The 19454-nt window shown below is 36.3% G+C and overlaps 1 protein-coding gene across 2 annotated transcripts in view; it reads left to right on the forward strand.

Annotated features, from left to right (window-relative positions):
* The window catches only part of ATP9B (ATPase phospholipid transporting 9B (putative)), a 154983-nt gene that overhangs the window by 57272 nt on the left and 78257 nt on the right, over positions 1–19454 (forward strand). For both annotated transcript variants that reach the window (XM_048295684.1, XM_048295693.1), the window contains exons 8-9: positions 5485–5579; positions 13641–13721. In XM_048295684.1, coding sequence (XP_048151641.1) covers positions 5485–5579; positions 13641–13721 — 176 coding nt within the window. The remainder of the gene's footprint in view (positions 1–5484; positions 5580–13640; positions 13722–19454) is intronic.

Here is a 19454-nt window from a genome sequence, read left to right on the forward strand (position 1 = left end):
AAAATGGAAATATTTAAAAAAATAATTTCACTTGTAAAATGCTGATTAAAAAGGCATAGTCAAAGACAAGATCTGCTCTAAGTGATTGCTCAAAGCAAGAGCAGAAAAAGTGAAGGATAGCAGTGTGGAACTCCTTTTATAATGTGTCATTTACTTTGTCGCTTTTTAATGCTAGTCAGAATGAGTTATTCCTTAGGGGGGTTTTTTTCCTGAATTGAGAATCCTCTTGGATCTCACCTCATGACTTAGAACTGCTTTCTCAGACCCTTCTTCCGGCCAAGAGCTAGGAAATGAAAATTAAGTTTGGACACAGGACAAGTTGGATAGTTAAGTTTGTTATGTCAAAAAAACCATCTTAATTTCTCATGTTGCTATTTGTCAAGAAACATGGCCAGTCCTGGAAAGCAAGTATTAGCATATTTTAGCTCTAAGTATTAGCATATTTTCCAACCTTCTCTTTGTAAAAACAAAGCCAGTAGACTTCATGATCAAGAAGGAAGCAGAGAGAAAGCTCTTTCTTTTCGTCATGCTACTCTACCTGAACTTTTTTGCTGGCCATTTTCAGTCTGATTTGCACGGAATTTCTGTGAGTCAATGCATGCATTTTGAGGTATTTGGATTCAATTATGCAGTCTAGGATTATTCAAGAGTATTACTGCCTAACAAAGAACATTAGGTCATACTTGTATAAATGGTAGGATGTTCTGTGTCTGCCTGGTTATTTAAGGACACTACTAGGCTACTAAGAAAAGTTTAGTAGTATACAACAGAACAGTCTTTGCCTAAAGCATCTCTGAAAGAAAAATGTCTATGATATGCGGGAATGTATGTAATGTAACAAAGGTTTGATTCTGCAGCAAACGAAATCAACTTCTCCAGGGCAGTTGAGATTTCCTTTCTACATGTATTTCAAATATTAAATCCCAATGTAATTAAGATGACATGATTTTTTTTTCATTACGGCTTTCCATTAAAATCAGGTGATGCAATTTTACGTTGAATAAATTATTTTACTTTTGTGAAGTAATTGCTCTTAGTCTGTCAATACTTCTATTTTGGATTTCCTGTGTTAAATACACTTTCTATAAAAACTACTTGTTAAACAGACTGAATATTAAGCTAATTGTTTTAAGGAGAAATTATCCATCTTTCTGCTTAACAGAAACAACAACATTTCCAAATCAAATAAAATAGGAACAAATAATTTAATTAATACACACCAAATTTTCTTTTCTGAGTGACTTTCTTAATAAAGCCCAGAAGCTAGAATACATTTAAGAAAATATGTAACATCCCAAGTAATAGCTTGTTTTCAGAAGCCTATTTTATAAACTGTATTTAATACTCTGGAGTATGTATGTAAAAATAAAATTTACGTCCTTGATAGTAACACAAGTTCATATACATTACTATAATTTCAAGAATTTAAAGACATCCACATATAAATAAATTAATGCATAAAATATGATTAGCAAGGTCAGTAGTAAAAAAAAATGTAATTAAGTTATCTGATGATGGTGCATAGTATTAACTAAGAGAAAGCTTATGATGTAATTGTGTTTTACTTGATTAAGAAGCTTCCCTTTCTGGTTTGGCGAAGAATTTTTTCCCTTTTTTTTTCTCTCTCCTGCACTTTTTTTAAGGTGAAAATAAAACCAGCTTTCTCGAAGGATGATCTGTATTTAGTTTGAGAATTTTTGTTTAGGGCCCTTTTCTTCAGGATTCCTAGAGGCAGGTAGGTCACTGATGCATGTGCACATGTACACCATTCCCAGAAGCATTTGATGCGTACACGTCCTTCAGGTATGTTCTGACTGAAGCCTTAAGTCCAGCACACACTGAGGAAGGAGAATTCTTCCTGCTTACTTGGTATTAACAGTACCTTTGTTTGACAAAGCTAGGCCAGGCATATCATGGCCCTAAATTAGTGCCATCATAGATGAACTTTTTTATCTCTATTTCAAAACACCATAAAAGCTACTGAAATAAACATTGTTTTTCTTCAGCATTCTACTAGCACATAAAATAGCTGTAACGAAAGATATTTTTATCCATAACATCTCAAACATAAGTAGGAAGTCTGTTAATTATTATCAATGTATCCTTATAATGTGAAGTTACATAGTTATTTCAAGTTCTTAAAATTATTTTCATCTTTTGTATTGAGGGGCGGTTTTTCCATGGAAAAGCAACCTTAGGGTAAATTCTGGACAGGACTCAAATAACTGAGCTCTTGCTAAACCAGCAAACCAGAATTGTAGTCCCAGGACTTTCCTAAGCATTCAAGTTTGAAAGTTTCAACTGAAATGGTTTCAAAAATCAGTTTAGTTGCTACTTGGGCACCACCTTGCATGCACTTGCTCTACAGTGATTTCTGACTGTCTTCAGCTGATTAGGCTAAATAAATATTACATACCTGTAAAGTAGTTTAAATGTGCTTATGAAGTTTGCACCACTTTTGATTAATGATTAAGCTATTTAGGCCCAGTGGAATTTCCTTGAATCAACCTTAAATTCTAATTCAGATAATTCCAAAATTTTCACTTGAATGATGGAAATAAGTCAGATGTTCACAATGTACAACTTTGTCTACTAATTTTGAACAACTGTATAGTTATGGGAAATGAGCATCTGAGTCCCTCACTGTATAAAGTAAAAGTTTTAATTTTGTGCATTCTTTTTTATACATAGCCTTATGAAAATTTCTCATGTCCAGTGTGTAATTAAATTTTTCTTTTTTTTTTTTAGTTTTTTCTTTTTGTAAACAGCTACTTTTGATTGGTAAATACTTACAATGCTTAATGGTGTGTCCTTAAAGGAGCACAAACGTTAAAAAATTTCATTCTGTGTGTGCTGTAAAATAATTGTCAGGTTCAAGAGGTATTTCTGTATTCAGAAGGAATGCAACTCCTGACATGTATAGATCATTTGGAGATTTCTTTTTTTTCTGGCAAGTCATATTCAGGTTAGAAATGTTAAAGAGGTTTTTAACACTGGCCTAAAGCATTCTGCTGAAGTATGTAACATGATTTTTACAACTTTTTTGTGGGGGTTTTTTGGTTTTAATTTTGTGACTGGGGGAGGAGGGTGCAATGCTTCCAAGCATTTTAAAATGAAAAAATGAGAATACTTATTTTTTTCAAAAGACTCTAAATTTTAGAAGTTTTGTGTACTGCTGACTCAAATACTTCTCAAAGTTAAGCTACATGTGGCTTCCACAGAATACACAGTGGGGAATATTTAGTTTTACAAAAATTCAAGGTTTTTGGTAGGGGTGAAGAGTTGTTTTTATACTTTCTAATTACATATTTAATCTTCCATGTTTATACCTTAGTTAAGCCAAGTTATTTTAGAGAATAAGTAATTTTACTTAGTCAAATCTACTGCAATATTTGAGGTAGAGAAGAGGATTGTATTGTTTCGGTTTTGCTTTTGTGATCACTATTGAAAGCTGACTTGGCAGAAAGCAGTCCCTTTTTCTGGATAAAAGGGAAACAGGCTATGAGATAAGTTATTGATGAAATTAACTGCTGAAGTGAAGAGGAAATGCAGCTGGCCAATACATGTCATAGTGTGAGCTCTATTAAATGAATATATGTGCAGTCAACCATTCACAGCAGCCACACTGGTCTTGAACTGCATTGATCTATAGTATAATTCTAAATGAAATTGATGCAAGAGAGCAACCATTGACAGCAAGGGTAAAGAGAACCATGAAATGTCTTGTACAAGAAAAGTATGATGGAGAGTAGGCTCATCTATGCCATGGACAGAAAGTGCAGTGATATCATGATATTTCTAGGTGTTCCTAGGTACTTCACACTTCATTATAATGCAATGGATGTCACTGACTCTTCAAAAAGTGCTTCATAGTATTTTATTTCTAGAAGAAAATCCATAAAGAATTCTGTTAAGAATTTAAAACCAGCTTTTCAAGAACTTCAGACACAGCTTTGTAGCTTGCATCTCTGAGCTTTGGGTGAAATTTAGTTGTGATAATGTTTTCTGAGAGCTGTTTATATTAACATTTAAGGGTTTGTTTATTTACAATGCACTTAATATAAATATAGCTGTTACATGAAAGAAGCTTTCAGATGGTTAGCTCATGAAACTGCTTAATTTGCAGGCTTTGATGGATAAACCATTATGTTCTGTTAGACTTTACTTACACCAGGGTCCATGTGTCCTATAGAATAATCTCCCTCTTAATTTATGTTCACTGGTAGGTACCCTTTCTTGACATACTGCCTTGACACATTCTAGCAGACTCTCTTCTTGTCTGTCATAAGACTCAAACCTGGATAAACTCCTTTGCAGTGTTTCCTTCCACTTAATTGCTACCACATCACTTCTAGGGGTAAAATTACTTCCTTAGTTTTTATTGGATTGGTTGAAATACAGAAGGAAATATGGGTGTGTTTATATACATGTCTGTTGAAATTTATGAATAACTTGTAAAATCTATTCTTTTCACACCCATAGCACCCAGTAACAATAGTGTATACTGTTGTTTAGCTGTAGTATAAAGGAAATTGTAAATACTACTTCAGAAATATTTAAGGCTTCTCTAGTGTAGCAATTGTGAAGAGTGTTGCTAAGATTTTACCACCTTTTTAAAAGGAATGGTAGTTAATTTTGTATTTTTTAATAGATTTGCAATGCTTCTGTGTGGTCTTTTTTGCATCTTGAATTAATAATGTATGTAATACTACAGACTTGACAGTATCAAACTAGTTATGGGGGTGAGGAGAGGTTCTGCAGTGGTCTCTGTTTTCTGTTCCTTCAATACTGGTCTTCTGTCTGTACAGCACACTGATTCTCTTCAGTGTATATCAGTCTGTATCTTGAGCTTCCCTCATATCTTAAGTACTTTGCATGTGTCGACAGGTTTCTTTAGTCTTGGATCACTGATTGTTGCAGATGATTCAAAATTACTTATTTTAAGTATAGTACATTCAGATCCACGTTGTTTTGAATGCTGTCCGTGTTAAGGACTTATTTAAATTTTTTTTTCAGAGAAGCCAGGAGACAATAAGCAATGAAAGTTTGTGATGTCATACCAGCAAGGAGAAAAAAAATCACAGGCATCAGTTAATTATTCTGTTGTGTTGGAATTGTACAAGTGACAGAATTGCATGAAGAAATAAAACTAAACCTATTTCAACTCCAGTTGGAGTTGTATCTCATGATGATAACATTTGAAATCCTGTTTAGAAACTTTGAAGAAACCTGTAAAATAGAAGCTACCTCCATTCATAAACAGACATATTGTTAATTTTATTGGAAAAACTAGTAAATTGTGTGATATCTAAACCATTCCTGGAAGAAAGCACACAAACACTCTAAAATACAAATCCTTTTATACGTTGCACATTTATTTAAAAATGGTTGTAAATTGTGTTGTTTTCACGCTTCTAAATGTTTTAACCCAAACTGAATTTTTGAAATTAAAATAATAATTTGATGTCTCTTTGTAACTTCAAGGTTCATGTTTCATTCGAACTGACCAGCTGGATGGAGAAACAGACTGGAAACTGAAGGTTGCTGTCAGTTGCACACAAAGATTGCCAGCTTTGGGGGTAAGCATTCTCTTTGCTTTTAAGTTATCTTCTATATGTGCATATATTTATCTGTTATCTAAAAGATTGTTACAGTTACTTAAGTATTGAAAAATACCTGTTACCGGCGCCTTAGTTTTTACAATAAATAAGACAACAGATATTCCACTGGATGCTGAACAAGAAGTTGGTTACACAAATATTCCAGGTTTTCCAACTGAAAAGAAACTGAGTCAGAATTGGATTTTTATCTTTTAACTTAGTGGTTCTCGGTGTTGTCCACACTGAGATTCACACTCTAGAAGCAAATCACAGTTACAGTGTTTTCAACCAAGTGTTAGACTGCAAGTGCAAACTATTCTTGTCTCAGGAACCATTGCTTTAATCACTTACTTGTGAGCTTGGGAAACAATAGTCTGCTCCTGGAAGGTGAAGTGCTTTTTGTTGTCTGCATTCTTTCTGGTCTGACTAGGAGCAATGTGCAGGTTCTTGCAAGCAGGGCTCTCTAAGAGTGGCCCGAATGTGGCTATCTTTTGAGTGCATATATGTGTTGTGTCACAAGTAAATCTAAAATCATGAAAAGGGACACAGGTGTGTGTGCATGTATATATACACATCCAAAATAGACACATACCTACAAAAGCAAATGTAAAATTGTATAGAAGTCTCCTTTACAAGAAGCTGAATTATTTCCCTTGCACTGGGAAAGCTTGCTGTTACACAACACTGGCAAGTTGGCTTGGTATTCGGAGATCTCCTTTGACAACATATTCAATTGACAAGCTTGTGGAAATTTACCTCTACAGAATTTCTGGTGTTTTGACACTAAATCTTTTAGGTGTTTTATTAAAGGCAAATATACTTTGAGTGGACTGTTTATATTGCATCTCAATAGGAAAAGTATTAGATTATGTGCCAGATCTTAGCAGGTCTTCTGCAGTTACACTTCCAGAAATTGAGTTGCTGCCACACTCATATTAGCAAAAAGGAGAGGTTTTTTCCTGTGTTCATATTCTCTGACTATTGGTTTCACAAGTGACAGGAGAAGGAAAAAGTAGTTACATTGCACTTTAGAGGATTGAGAACAAGGCTTGGAACTAAAGGTTGGTCATGCCAAACAGAGATGCCAAGTTAGGCTTCAGGTCATGAGTTCTGGTCCAAGAACAGACTTTAACAAATATTCTGTAACCTGCAGTTTGGTATTTGTAATAAGGCTTTTCTTGTAGTTCTTAACATTTAATCATGGCCTTCTCATGTTCTCTCATTAAAAGAAAATCATATACAAATTCGAGACAGATGCAATGTGTTTGACTAAAATACAGTCAACTTTCTATCTTGCTTTTATTTATTTATTTTTAATTTAGTAGTACTTTTCCAACGGTTACACATGTTCAATTTTGCTGTTATGTTTTGTTTGTCTTTTTTTTGAAAACATCACTGACCACAGTTGCAAATACTGTGCAAAGCACTGCCTCAGAGTTTTATTTGCTGGTTATAATTTTGATGTTTTGAGATTAGACAGTTTGGTGTACTGAGGCTGATGAAATATGGAAAAAGTTACAATGCAGAGGCTTCTCTGCCCTATCCTTTGGAAAAGAAAAAAACCTTTTTCATTAACTTTTTTTTTTCCTAAAAAATCCAACTCCATGTTTGAAGTTTTTCCCTTCTTGTTAGGAAGAAAGTATGGAATTAGCTTTCTAGCTTTCATGTTAGGTGGAGCATGAAGGTTTTGTACTGTAATTTTTATAGTATGTTCTTTGATTTTTATTTTTTTTTAAACAATTATCAATAGACTTGACAAAGCATTAAGCATCTATGGAGATAATACAAAATTATGGTTAAATCTGTGCAGTATGATTTGGAGAACTAAATGATTGTACTTTTTTAGACTGGTAAATCAGAAGTGGTTGAAGTTGGGATGTCTGTATTTGAGTGGTGGGACATGCAGCCTCGTTGTCTTGCAGACATGAAGGTTCGCTTCAGATGGTGGTTGTTTTGGGTGTGAAGGGGAGTGAAGGCAAGATATCACCAGGAAATTATTTGTGCATCTTAGAAACAATATAGAGGAGTCAACTCTACAATATAAAAACCATTTCTTCCTTAGTTGTTTCCACTTAGAGCTGTTAACCTCACTCTAACTGATTTGGGCTTCTTGCAAGATCTTTATACTCTCCCTCTTGAGCTGTAGGTGATAACCTGAGTTGTATCATAAGTGCGGTTAATCAGGAGCTGCTTCCACTTAACACATGTTTCCTGGCTACCAGCAGCATATGAAAGCCACCAAGCAGTTGATGTGCCTCTGCCCTTTCTCACACCACTCAGTTATTGGTGCTTACCCTTGCTAGACAAGGCTTTGTTTGCATTAAGCTGACCTTTCATCCTGAAGTAACTGACGCTGGGTGTAATACTTCCTGCCAACTAAACTAAAATACTTCGAAACTTCTGTTCTATGGGGTTTGGTCAAACCACTTACACTTAGTGGTTCTTTATTGAGCTCATTTTAAATGGCTGCTCCCAGCAAGTCTTAGACTGTTTGCAGTGCTCATGTTATACATCTACTTCGCTCCTAAGCCCCATCTGTCTGTGACTTACGTTGGTGGAATGGTAGCCTAATGCACCCAAATGTAAATGGTTTTTAAAGGGTTCTCATATTTGTCACAGAAAACAATGCTCAGTGCCTATCGCAGAATACTATTTCCACTCCTGTGGAAAAGCACATTGGTAATTCTTTGATTTCTGCAAAGACACTTTTACCTTTACTCAAATGACAGTGATACGCAGGAATATCAGTCATGTAAAGAAACTCTGTGGATAGACAACTTCAGAGATTGGTATGGAGGTCTAAGCAAGCTATGAATATCAAACTAACAAAAAATAGCATTATGAAATTTTTTTACTGTAAGCATAAATTTTGTGCTTTATAATAGAGTCAATAAGCTATATTTTTATGTGGGCCCTACAAGAAGTCAAAATGCAGTGTCCAGAATTATGTCTTTATAGTTACACGGTCGGGTTCCTTTCCTGTACAGCATGCCAGGCGGATCGTGCAGCGCCCCGTCCCGCTGCAGTGTCCGGCAGTGCGGCCCGCGTGCCGCTGCGTGCCCGGAGCAGCCGTGGGGCGCTCGGCGCTCCCGCCGCGCCCGCTCCTAACCCGGCCGTGAGGGCCGCGGGGCCCGGGCCGCCCCTGCCGCTCGCCGCCTCCGCGCCGGGACCCGGTCCTCCCAGCTCGCTGCGGGAGTTCGGGACGGCGACACAATCCCCGGCTCCCAAGGTTAAATCCCTGTGGCCATGTGATGAGCCAGCACCCGGCTGCTTCTCCCCGGCAGAACCCGCGCCAACCGGGGCAGCGGGGCACAGTCCCTGCGGCTCTGCTCTCTCTGCCCCTGGGCTAACGTTTCGGGGTGTTGCCGGGTGGATCACAGTATTCCAGAGACTCATCACACGTGCCTGCCACAGTGGCTTCTCTACAGTGGCTTCTCCACGAGTGCGTGGTGCACTTTCAAAGCTGAGACTCACAGTTCATACTTCCATATTGAAATATATTTTTAATAATTAAAAAATATAATTTATGCAAATTGAACATAAAATAGACTATGAACAGTTAGCTGTTGTGTTGGATAGAATATACTCTCTGTAATTGTCCCTCATTTTGATTTCTTTAGGTGTAAAAACATAGTCATTAAGGTTGGAAAAGACCTCTAAGATTGTTGAATCCAGTGAACAGCCCCACTGTGTTCACCACTAAACTGTGTCCCCAAGTGCCACATCCACATGCCTTTTGAACACTTTTGAACACACAGCCTGACCACACTTTCTGTGAAGAAATTTTTTTCTAAGATCTAATCTAAACCTCCCCTGGAACAACTTGGGGCCGTTTCCTCTGCTCCTGTCACTTGTTACCTGGGGGAAGAGACTGACCCCCACCTTGCTACAACCTCCTTTCAGGTAGGAGAGTGAGTATCTTGTGTTGGCATGATCTGTCAGCCGTGTCAACAGAGCAGCACTGTAATCCTAGCCACTGTGACACCCAAAACAAATCTGCAGACCTTCAGAGCTTTTCTTAAAGAACGGATGACACCACCAAGACAATCGGTACAGATTTCATTGTCTTTCTAAAGCACTTAATGTGATCAGAGAATTAAAATTTCAGCAAGTCACTTAATGATGGCTGAGCAGCAAATATGGTAACACCTAGATTAGGTTTCTTGCAGTTTCATAGTACTAGGTGGGACAGTTCTGGCAATACATGAGTTCTGAGGCATTTTTCTTTACCTTGTGTGATCAGCTATATTTGTTAACAGCAGTGAGGTCACTGTAATTTTAAATAAATGGTGACTTGCTGATTTATATCAGAAGATCCATACAGCAGTAAACAATACCATTTACATTTAATTAGTTTTATTGAACCAAAGGCAATTTTATTTGCAATGAACTGCATGTTATGATTAAGAATGTATTTTAATGATCTTTAAGTAAGGTGAACAAATGTTGCCCTTGACCTAATAGAGGAGATTTTTCTATGTTATTGATAACTGTGGTGATTTTTAAATTGTGAAATGCAAAAGAGAACGTTTTCATTATTGTACCATCACAAAGTCATTTTCTGACTTGCAGTGTAGAAGGATGAAATGCATTCTTCTCAATTATTATTTTCAAGTATGAGATAATTAAATACATATCAGTTTTTTAAGAAAAATCTCATCTACTGTTATATAAGAATAATTTTTTTACTTTAGATTCAAGCCTTTCATGTAGTTTTTTTTAAATCTAGAACTGTTAAAATCCCCACCCAAATGTGTTTTTTGTCTTGACTAAGAAAATAACTAAGGTCATTTGCCCTTATTGCATCCTAAAAGAGATGTAATTTTAGATGTAGAATACTGTTTCCATTGAAGGTATCAGTAGAACTATTTGACTTCAGTGAATCAGCAGCTCAATGTATTAGTATGAAAATAAGTCTTTATTGAAGCTGAGTTTCACAAATCCCCCATTAGTGAAATCATTAATAAAAAGTAGTTGCCTTTTATAAAAATAATAGAATCAAATCCTTTGTTTAAGGTAATTTCCCTTTCCCCTGCTTTTATATAAGGGAAAGCAATGACATAACCTAACAAGGTAAAATTTTTCTTGCCAATTGACCAGAAATGATATTTACATGTACTGTTGCTTACAAATCTTGATGTCTTCCTCTTAAAGTCACCCTCATGACTTCTTTCAAGACATTGAGAGGAGAAATTCACAGCTTCCATACTGGAAAAGCAGCACTCGGTGAAGAAACACCTTTGTATTACAGTAACCTTTGCTGGTTGTTGAATGGAGTACATAGAAAATTTGTCTTCTGTAACTGTATCATTCTTCAAGTTTTTGTGTCTTTACCTTGTATTATAAAACTACTGTATTTTATTGGCCTGAGAATGGTGTCCATTTGGAGTACAGAACACTTGGCTACAGAAAATAAGAATCTTTAACTCTTTTCTTTACCCTATTAATGAAAAAAGTACTTCAGAAGTCTACTGAGCACAAGTAATATGGTTTTATGTCTTTCTGGTACTCATTAATGAAATGCCAATGGGCTAACACCCTAGATTTCCCCCAGAGCATCATTATTTTTAGTTTTAGGAAAAAAATCCCACACACTTCTGGAATACTATGCGAGTTGTAGCTTGTAGCATTTCAGAGTAATGCAAATAATGGTCAGGGAATGTGCAGATCTCAGTTTTTCACAAAGATAAGTAAGTTTGTTTCAGAGTTGAAATTCAAAAAGGAAAAAAAGGAAAACACAAAAATTTAGGTGTTAAATCAGAAATACAAAAGGGGAACTAAAACATAAAAAGATACCAAAGGAGTGTGGTAGATAGAAATTTTTACATTTGAAATGTAACAAAGGACAACATCACAGTAGAAAAAAATAGAAAGATTAGAAACCAGAAAAATACATTACTGTACAAATGCCAATTTACTTTAAAAAGGTGGATATTTCTACTTTCTTTTATTTTAATTTTGCTTCCCACTAAGGCATTCTTTGGAAAGAGAGAAGTTGACGCATTTCACTAGCAGTTTTTATTGTGTGTATGAGTATGTGTGTGGTATTAGTTTTCTTCTGTGCTATCCGCTACTGAGAGACTCTTTATTTTTCTTTGCATAATAAAGCACATAATAGCTTGGATTAGCTAAATTGTAGGTGATAACAGATTGGAAAGAAGTGAATGATGAAGATATAGGACACTACATGTGTATTAGTTTCATATGAATTATTTCTCGTGAACCTGTTGAAAGTACGTTGGAAGAACAAGGATGCAATGAATGAACTTTGTGTGAAAGATTTCAATAAATGCCTAGTGCTTTAAGATAAAGATAATTTGTGAGATTCAATGTTCAGATTTCATTCATGTTTTTAAAACCATATGAAATATAAAGTGTGTGTGTTTTTTGCAAGCTATGAGAGAGTTCTTGTCTGCAGAGTATAAATATAAATGCATTATTTATAGAGCTACACATTTTTAAACTAAAGTCAAACATATTTCATAAATGTACATTAGATTTTAAGAAAACATTCATTTTGATAAGGAAAAACAAAAAAATAGTGATATTCATCAATCTAGCTATTGTATCAGAGAAACTGAATGATATAAATATGTTGGGCTTTACGACATTAACACAGGTGGATAACTGCACCTTTAGTTAATTTTTGTACTGTTCAAATTGTGAAACATTCTTACATTCAAAATTATGGGGAAAAAATAATGGCCTACTTTTAAAAGTAACATTTGAGCCAAGATGTGGTTATATGTCCATGAAAGAGGCTGTGAAATTAATTCTGCTTTTGAAGGCAGCACATTCTAGCTAGCATGAACAGGGTATTGTTCCTGTGTAATTTGGTCCCCAGAGATGGTGTTTGATTAGCCTTTTGCAATATTCGTCTAGTAATAAAGGATGGAGATAACCCAAATAATTAGGTACTACATACAGTGGGAAGGTGTACAACCTTGCATTTGATCAGAGGTTAGAATTCTTGGGTCGACTTGGACTTGGTATCAAGCATCTGCTCCTCTCCAGAGTAGAAATTGGGTTGTTGTGGATCCATGCATGAATGGTCAACTCCTCTTGAAATCTCTTAGCTGCTGTTGGTCCTGACCATCTAAAAAGCAGCAAAAAGTTTGGTTTTGTGATTGAAAAAAGTTCTTTGTATCAGGGTTTTAGTCTGTAGTATTCTTTCTGTGGAAGGTGGATGTTTTAGAACAATTATCTGGTGAAATAATTGTTTCAGAATTTTAAGGTGAACCTCCCTGGCCCTCTAGGGACAGCTCTTAGGATCTAACACTCCTCAGATTTATCACTTTTTTGTTGTTGTTTATACTATACTGCCATCTATTTATAGAGTAGTATCTTAGGAGTTTCCTATTCTTCTTAGTTTTAGGATAGGAACATCCATGGATTGTTTGCTGTCATGAGTAGTGGTACCACATATATTAGATCAAATTTTATCAGAATAGTTTTGATGTATACCTGACTTTAAACATTTGAATAATCCTGTTGATGTAGCCAGGCTTTCCTGAAGCTGATGGGGTTTTCTTATGGAGTTTTCACAGAGGTGCTAGAGCATTGAAGAGAACTTGAATCAATTTCATTGTTTCCTCTTATACTCAGTTGGCTTTGTCCTTGCTGGAAAAGTACTTTTTTTTCCAGTTTCATTAAAAAAACCCAACGAACAAACAAACCATCCCTTCTCCCTCCCCCACTTTATCTTTAAAAGAACAAACATCTGGAAAATATTTTAAGATTACACTATTATTAATTAAAATGGGGTTGTTAAAAGAAAACAAATTAGATAAAATATGTAAGTCATGTTATAAATGTAAACCAGTTTACTTTGAACTATCAACACATTTAGGATATCAACTTGAATCTGATTCCTCTATAGCAAGATGTACTGGAAAAAAACACCATGTTTCTTAGTTGGGTAAAAGTGTGTGACCTTAGTTTCAGGTGGGTTGGTGGGGGTCATAAACTGGAATCTTTACCAGGTCTTCAAAATACATTATTATATTTAAGTAATACTAAGTAGATTTATCTGTTTTACAGGATCTCTTTTCAATCAATGCTTATGTTTATGCTCAGAAGCCACAGCTGGATATCCACAGTTTTGAGGGTACCTTCACACGGGTAAGTAGTGTATGTAAATACAGTTCTACTTCCCTATTTAGTACCTCAGTGTACGTGAAATGTACACTTAGTGTCAACATTGTATCAGATCTTTCCTTGGCTTTACAGCATTATTTTTTCCTTTTTTCCTGCCATGACAATACTTCATATAGAAGATATCCTGTTAAACATGTATTGCAGAAAGCTAATGCATAAGGAATATCTGAAAAAATCAGAATTGGAGAGTTGAATATTTGTTGGTTGACATCACTTTAATCTTTTTATGTGAAACTCTTTGTGAACAGTATACTTTGTTTCCAGGCATCTAATGTATTGTTCATATGTCAAAAACTGACAAGTTGAATAATAACAGTAGCCTGAGACAATGCATCTGCTAGTTTATGTGCAATAAAAGTGTGCTTTTTCTGCTGTAATTCCAAAGTTCAGTTTTCTCAAAAACTAAAATAAAACTAAAAGCTACTTATGGGAGCTTTTTATTGAATCTCTTCCCCAGAGATAATTATATTCAAAACTGATTATGAAAATAACAATGCAATATCTGTGACTTGTTTCTGTTATTTTCAAAAGGAGGCCTGCTAAAGTTGACCCTTTAAAGCAGTGTCCTAATAGGTCGTAATCAGTTTTTTTAAAATACGTTTACAGCTTTGTAGCAGTATGTTAGCAGATATAGTGATTGTTCTGTTTATTTTAGCCAAACTCAGTGGTGTTAGACTCATTCCTCTTGATAGTTTGTTTCTAAAATAATTTGATAGAATTAACTGCTGGGGAGGTAAAGAGAAGGGTTTTTTTACCCGTGACTCAAATAGGTAATAGATTTTTTTCTGTAATTGGAATTCCAGTTCACAATTGTAAATACACTAATGAATGAGATATTGCAGTTGCTGGCTCTCAAAGACCAATTTATACCAGTTACATAGTCCATGCTGCCTACAAAGTAAATGTCATTTGTTCATACCTTCTAAAGTAGTAAGCAACAGTGTTTACTTAAACCTTGTATTGACCAATTGTTCAAACGAAACTTCTGTTAACAGCTGTAAATTCATATTATTCCTCTTAGTGACTGTGCGCTTTCCTAAATATATATTGAAGTCTTTGGAATCTTTAACAACTCTGGTATAAGTAATTGAGACATTGGGAAATCATCACAATCATCCGTGTTGCGGGTTCTGTTTGTACACGTCTTAAGAGCTGTATGATTCAAACATCCTGATATATGTAAATAACTGTGGTGCATTTTATGGTTTCAGGATTGCATATATGTTTTTCTGGATGCTTCAATAGGAAGGATAGTTTACACTGAACTTCTGTGTAAAGCATCTGAGGGCATTGCCCTCAAATTTAGTTTACAGTGAATCACATTAGATATTTTTTGAAGGTTGGTGTTGGGGTTTTAGTTTAGTCTTAGGTTTTCCTGTTAAAGGAATTTTCTCCCATATGCATGTTGCTAGGGGACAAATAGCTGTACTTAAGAAAGACAAAAAGGGGAGTGGGGCGGGCCTGGCTACTCCTTTGTCTACACCTGGGTGTGGGGACAGTTCGCTCTGAGCGTCCGGAGAGAGAAGCTGCAGAGAAAGGAGCTGCTGCTGCTTTCTTTTTGGCCGTTCTTTCTTCCTGCTGGAAGCAACGCCGGGACCCCAAAAGCCGCTTTTCCCTGCCCTGCTGGAGACCGAGCTGTGGCTGTCCTGCTCCGCTGCTGCTTCGAGCTTTCGCTACGCTGTAGCCCTGCTCACTCTGCCTGCCTGGGCCTCCGTGGTTTTTTCCCATCTGGATACATCTCGTCTGCCACCCGGGATTTGCGTTCGTCCCTGCCATTCCAGCCTGCTGTTCCTGAGAGCCCGGGATCGGCTGCCCAGCGGTTTGTGAAGCCTTTGTTCCATCCTTCCCGGGATCCCAGGGCACCAGAGCCGCGGGTTTCCCGAGCTCGCTCCGGAGCGCCCCCTGCAGCCGCGGGGGAACCATCGCACCTGCCCTGCTCACCGGGAGCCGCCAGCGCCCCTGCCGGCTGCGAGCGGAACTGCACCCGAGGGGAAAGGGCCTGACAGCCGAGAAGGCTGGCACTGGGTTTGTGATTGCTGTTACTGCCATAGTTGTTGTTGTTTTGTTTGACTGGTTATATATATATATATATATATATAGTAAAGAACTGTTATTCCTATTTCCCACATCTTCGCCTAAAGGCTCTTGATTTCAAAATATAATAACTTGGAGGGAAAAGGGGTTATATCTGCCTTCCTTAGCAGACACCTGTCTTTCAAAACCGAGACAGTTGGTTTTTGTTAATGGTGTACCTTCTGCATTGTGAAATGTTGTTTTAGGACACATGTTTACTGATTTATCTTTCTGCTTTTGCTGTGAGCCCTTGCTTCTTACAATAAATCCGTTCTTGCATCTAATTTCTATTTTATGTTAAAGCAAAAAAAATTAGTGTGCTTAGTGATGCTAATGCATACATTTTTTCTACTTAAGCATTGATGTTCAAAGAATTCTTCCAGGGGTAGGTTGACAGGGTAATAGCACATTGATTTTTCTTTTTCTTTTTTCCCCCCATTATGGAGACAGAGTACTAACAATGTAAAGGACAAACTTAGATAATTTCAAAGTGTGCATCCATAAAACAAACCAGAAACTTGGGAGCATGACGCTGGAGTTTTTATGAGTGAGCAAGTTCTAAGTACAAATCTATCCACAAAAAACCTGAGAGCTGACAGAAGATACCTTTTGCAGAACACCTGCGTAACCATGTCAAGAGGCATAAAAGCTTTGCTGTACTCTACTGATATCTGCCAGCTTCACATGAAGTTGTTTTCCATTGTTCTCCATGGATTTTGGTGTGTTACATGCAGTCAGTGCATGAAAGTCCTTGCATGATTATGTCTGGCCCTTAAATAATGGCATAAATTAATTCCTTTCCTCCTTTCACATTTACTAAGACAACCTATCAAAACACAATACATGAACTAAATTAGTGTTTTGTGGAAATTTATGAGATACCTTTATTTGTTCTCAGGGCATCATCCATGTCTTGGCTGAGCTTATTTTTAAATAATGGTGTACAGAACAAGGATGTAAACAGATATAGCTACTAGAGTTTCTCTTCTGTCTGATGCTCCTCTGTAGGCTTGATAAATGAGGGAGCTATTTTATCAATGCTGAAAATCTGTAAAAAGACAATAAACAGTAACCATACTTCTTAACCCAACTTTTACCAGTTAGAGCCTAAAGAGTACTCTGGAGCATTACATCAGTGTGTATTGGCATAGCCAGTATTATTTAACCTTTGCTTACTCTGTATAGAATCATGGAAAGTCTCTCTTGCTTTTAACCTTGGCTGTTTTTTGTTTAAATTTGGGTTCTTCTTTCACTATTCCCTTAAGAATATTTTCCTTTTAGTTCTTCTATATTGCAGCTCTGTGCTGTCCCCATAGTCTCTTCATCTATTTTGGGAATATATCTTAATTTTTTTATATTCTAATAGAAATCTTAGAAAACAAATGCCCATTGAGTTTAGTTCAACTACTTCAATAAGCTTTTTTTTTTTACTATGGTACAGAACTATGTTATATAATATATGTAATTTTTTCCAATATAGCATCTTGTCACATGCTTAAAAAAAACTACCCTGATGCAAAACCTGGTGCATGTAGCTGTATTCATTTCTGAATAGAATCTCTGGCCTGATGCTAATTATACAGATGTTTTCTTGGATAAGTCTTGTATTTTAGTAGAGAGAACGTTAAGTCATTTTTTTACTTCATGTTTGCTGTTAAAGAATTACCTGTTTTGAAGCAATAGTTGTGTTCACTTCAATCTGGCTTACTTTTATGTTGCCACTGAAGGGAATGGTATTTTGTTTTGCTACTCCTTTTGACTCCCCTTCCTTATGCTGGCAGTAACAGCTATACAGGCAGCTTGACTAGGGAGCTAACGTGTGGAACCTAATCTGACCCTGTCCAAAACACATGGCAGTAAGAGGAACAAAGCCAGAAAAATTAACTGTGGGGTTGGTGTGGAGAAGGAATCTCTTTCACTGATTCAAGTAAATTAATTAGTGTGTATTCTGCTTCCCTACAAAAGTTGATGGGGGTTGTTGTACTGCATGCTGTAATGCAGGAACAGAGCTAGAAAAGGTCAAATAGAAGTGGTACACTGGTTCACTCAAGGATTAGGTGTTTAGTCTCAAAGGTCTCTCTTGTTATTTACAAAAATTTCTAAAAAGTTGTAGCTTTGAAACCTTTTAAATGATTCCTTGAAATTTGTCATGATCCTTGGTCAGCTGTATTATGAATTCATGAAAGGACTTTATGAAATTAATTATGAAAGGGCTGAGAGTAGGATATATTCAATTTTTATTTCACTGGTCATCTTTCCTTTTTCTCTGCACATGCAAGAGCAACAGAGTAATTTCTGAATAAGAACTGGAGACAATTTAACCCTCTATGATCAGTGATGTACACGGATTAAAAAACTGAGCCTGAATATGAAGCATGAATATAATACTGAACTGCACTATTCTGGTAATTAAATTAATTCAGAATTCAAAGACCAATAAACATACAGCTGCCAAATGAAATTCAACCCAGCAGACCTTAAGTGGAAACTTTGTCAGCTGGACAAAGAAGCCCTTGTATGTCAAATTTCTGCTACGAGAGCGAGTGATGGATTTCATTTATCCGAAACATTCATTGTTCTGTTTGTGTCAGAAAATTTGCAGAAATTTCTCCTTAACACCTGTCTGGTCTTACTCAGGAATTGCAGTTCTTGTCCTTCCCACTGCTTCCCTACCATCTCTCCAGAAGTAGAAATCAAAGTAGTGTGAAACAGCTAAACTCATAACCCATAAATGCACCTTATATTTTTCATTTGAGTAACTTATGAGAAAAGAAAAATAAGGTTAAGTCATAATCTGTTTGGGCATGGAAGGTGGTGGTATTTGGGAAATGGAATGAACCGTAGAAAGCTGAAAATGTTAGGTGAGGGTATAAAAACATAAAAGTATCATAATGAAATAAGCAGAAGATAAGTGATTGACCAGACCATTCTGTGATGAGTATGAGTGGAGAGAAAGCTCATGTGATGTTTTCCTATTTCAAATTACATAAAAAAAGGTATTTCACAGTGGTAGACATTGGACAACTGACTTTTTCCTGACGCTGTTGTCAGCTCTCCCCAATCATCACAGGGCTTTTGATTTCTTCTTGTAATATGGAAGAGTTTCACAATTCACAGTCTCAAAATCTGCTAACTGAAGAATAAGGGAAAACAAAAGATTTACCTGGCTTAGTATCCTGTTCTTGACAATAGCCAGAAACAGAGTGCTGGGAAGGAGAATACAACTAGAGTAAGGACACGGTAGTACCTCCTGAAAAGTGTCATCTGTCTCTTAACTCAAGATGTGGGAACTTCCTGAGTTAAAGCTGGTTTCTCTAAGTAACCTGCAATGAATTTCCCTTCTTTAAACTTACCCATGAACCTATGTAACCTTTTAACATTCAAATAGGAGGAAGTTGCACAGGTTAAGTACATATTTAAGAGTGATTGCCTATTATTTTAATTTTACTGACTTTATGACTTCTTTCTTCTTCAGTAAAAACAAGCACTATCTATCCTTCCTTTTTAGGTGCCTGTTTCATAGATGTCTGTCATATTCCCCATTAGAGGTCAGGTTTGTTCAGTCATATCTAGTATGGAAGCTATGTTGACCTCCCTTATTGCTCTTTTTGAACATTTTCCAGT

Source organism: Corvus hawaiiensis, chromosome 1 (assembly GCF_020740725.1).
Source record: "Corvus hawaiiensis isolate bCorHaw1 chromosome 1, bCorHaw1.pri.cur, whole genome shotgun sequence".
Classification (NCBI taxonomy): Eukaryota; Metazoa; Chordata; class Aves; order Passeriformes; family Corvidae; genus Corvus; species Corvus hawaiiensis.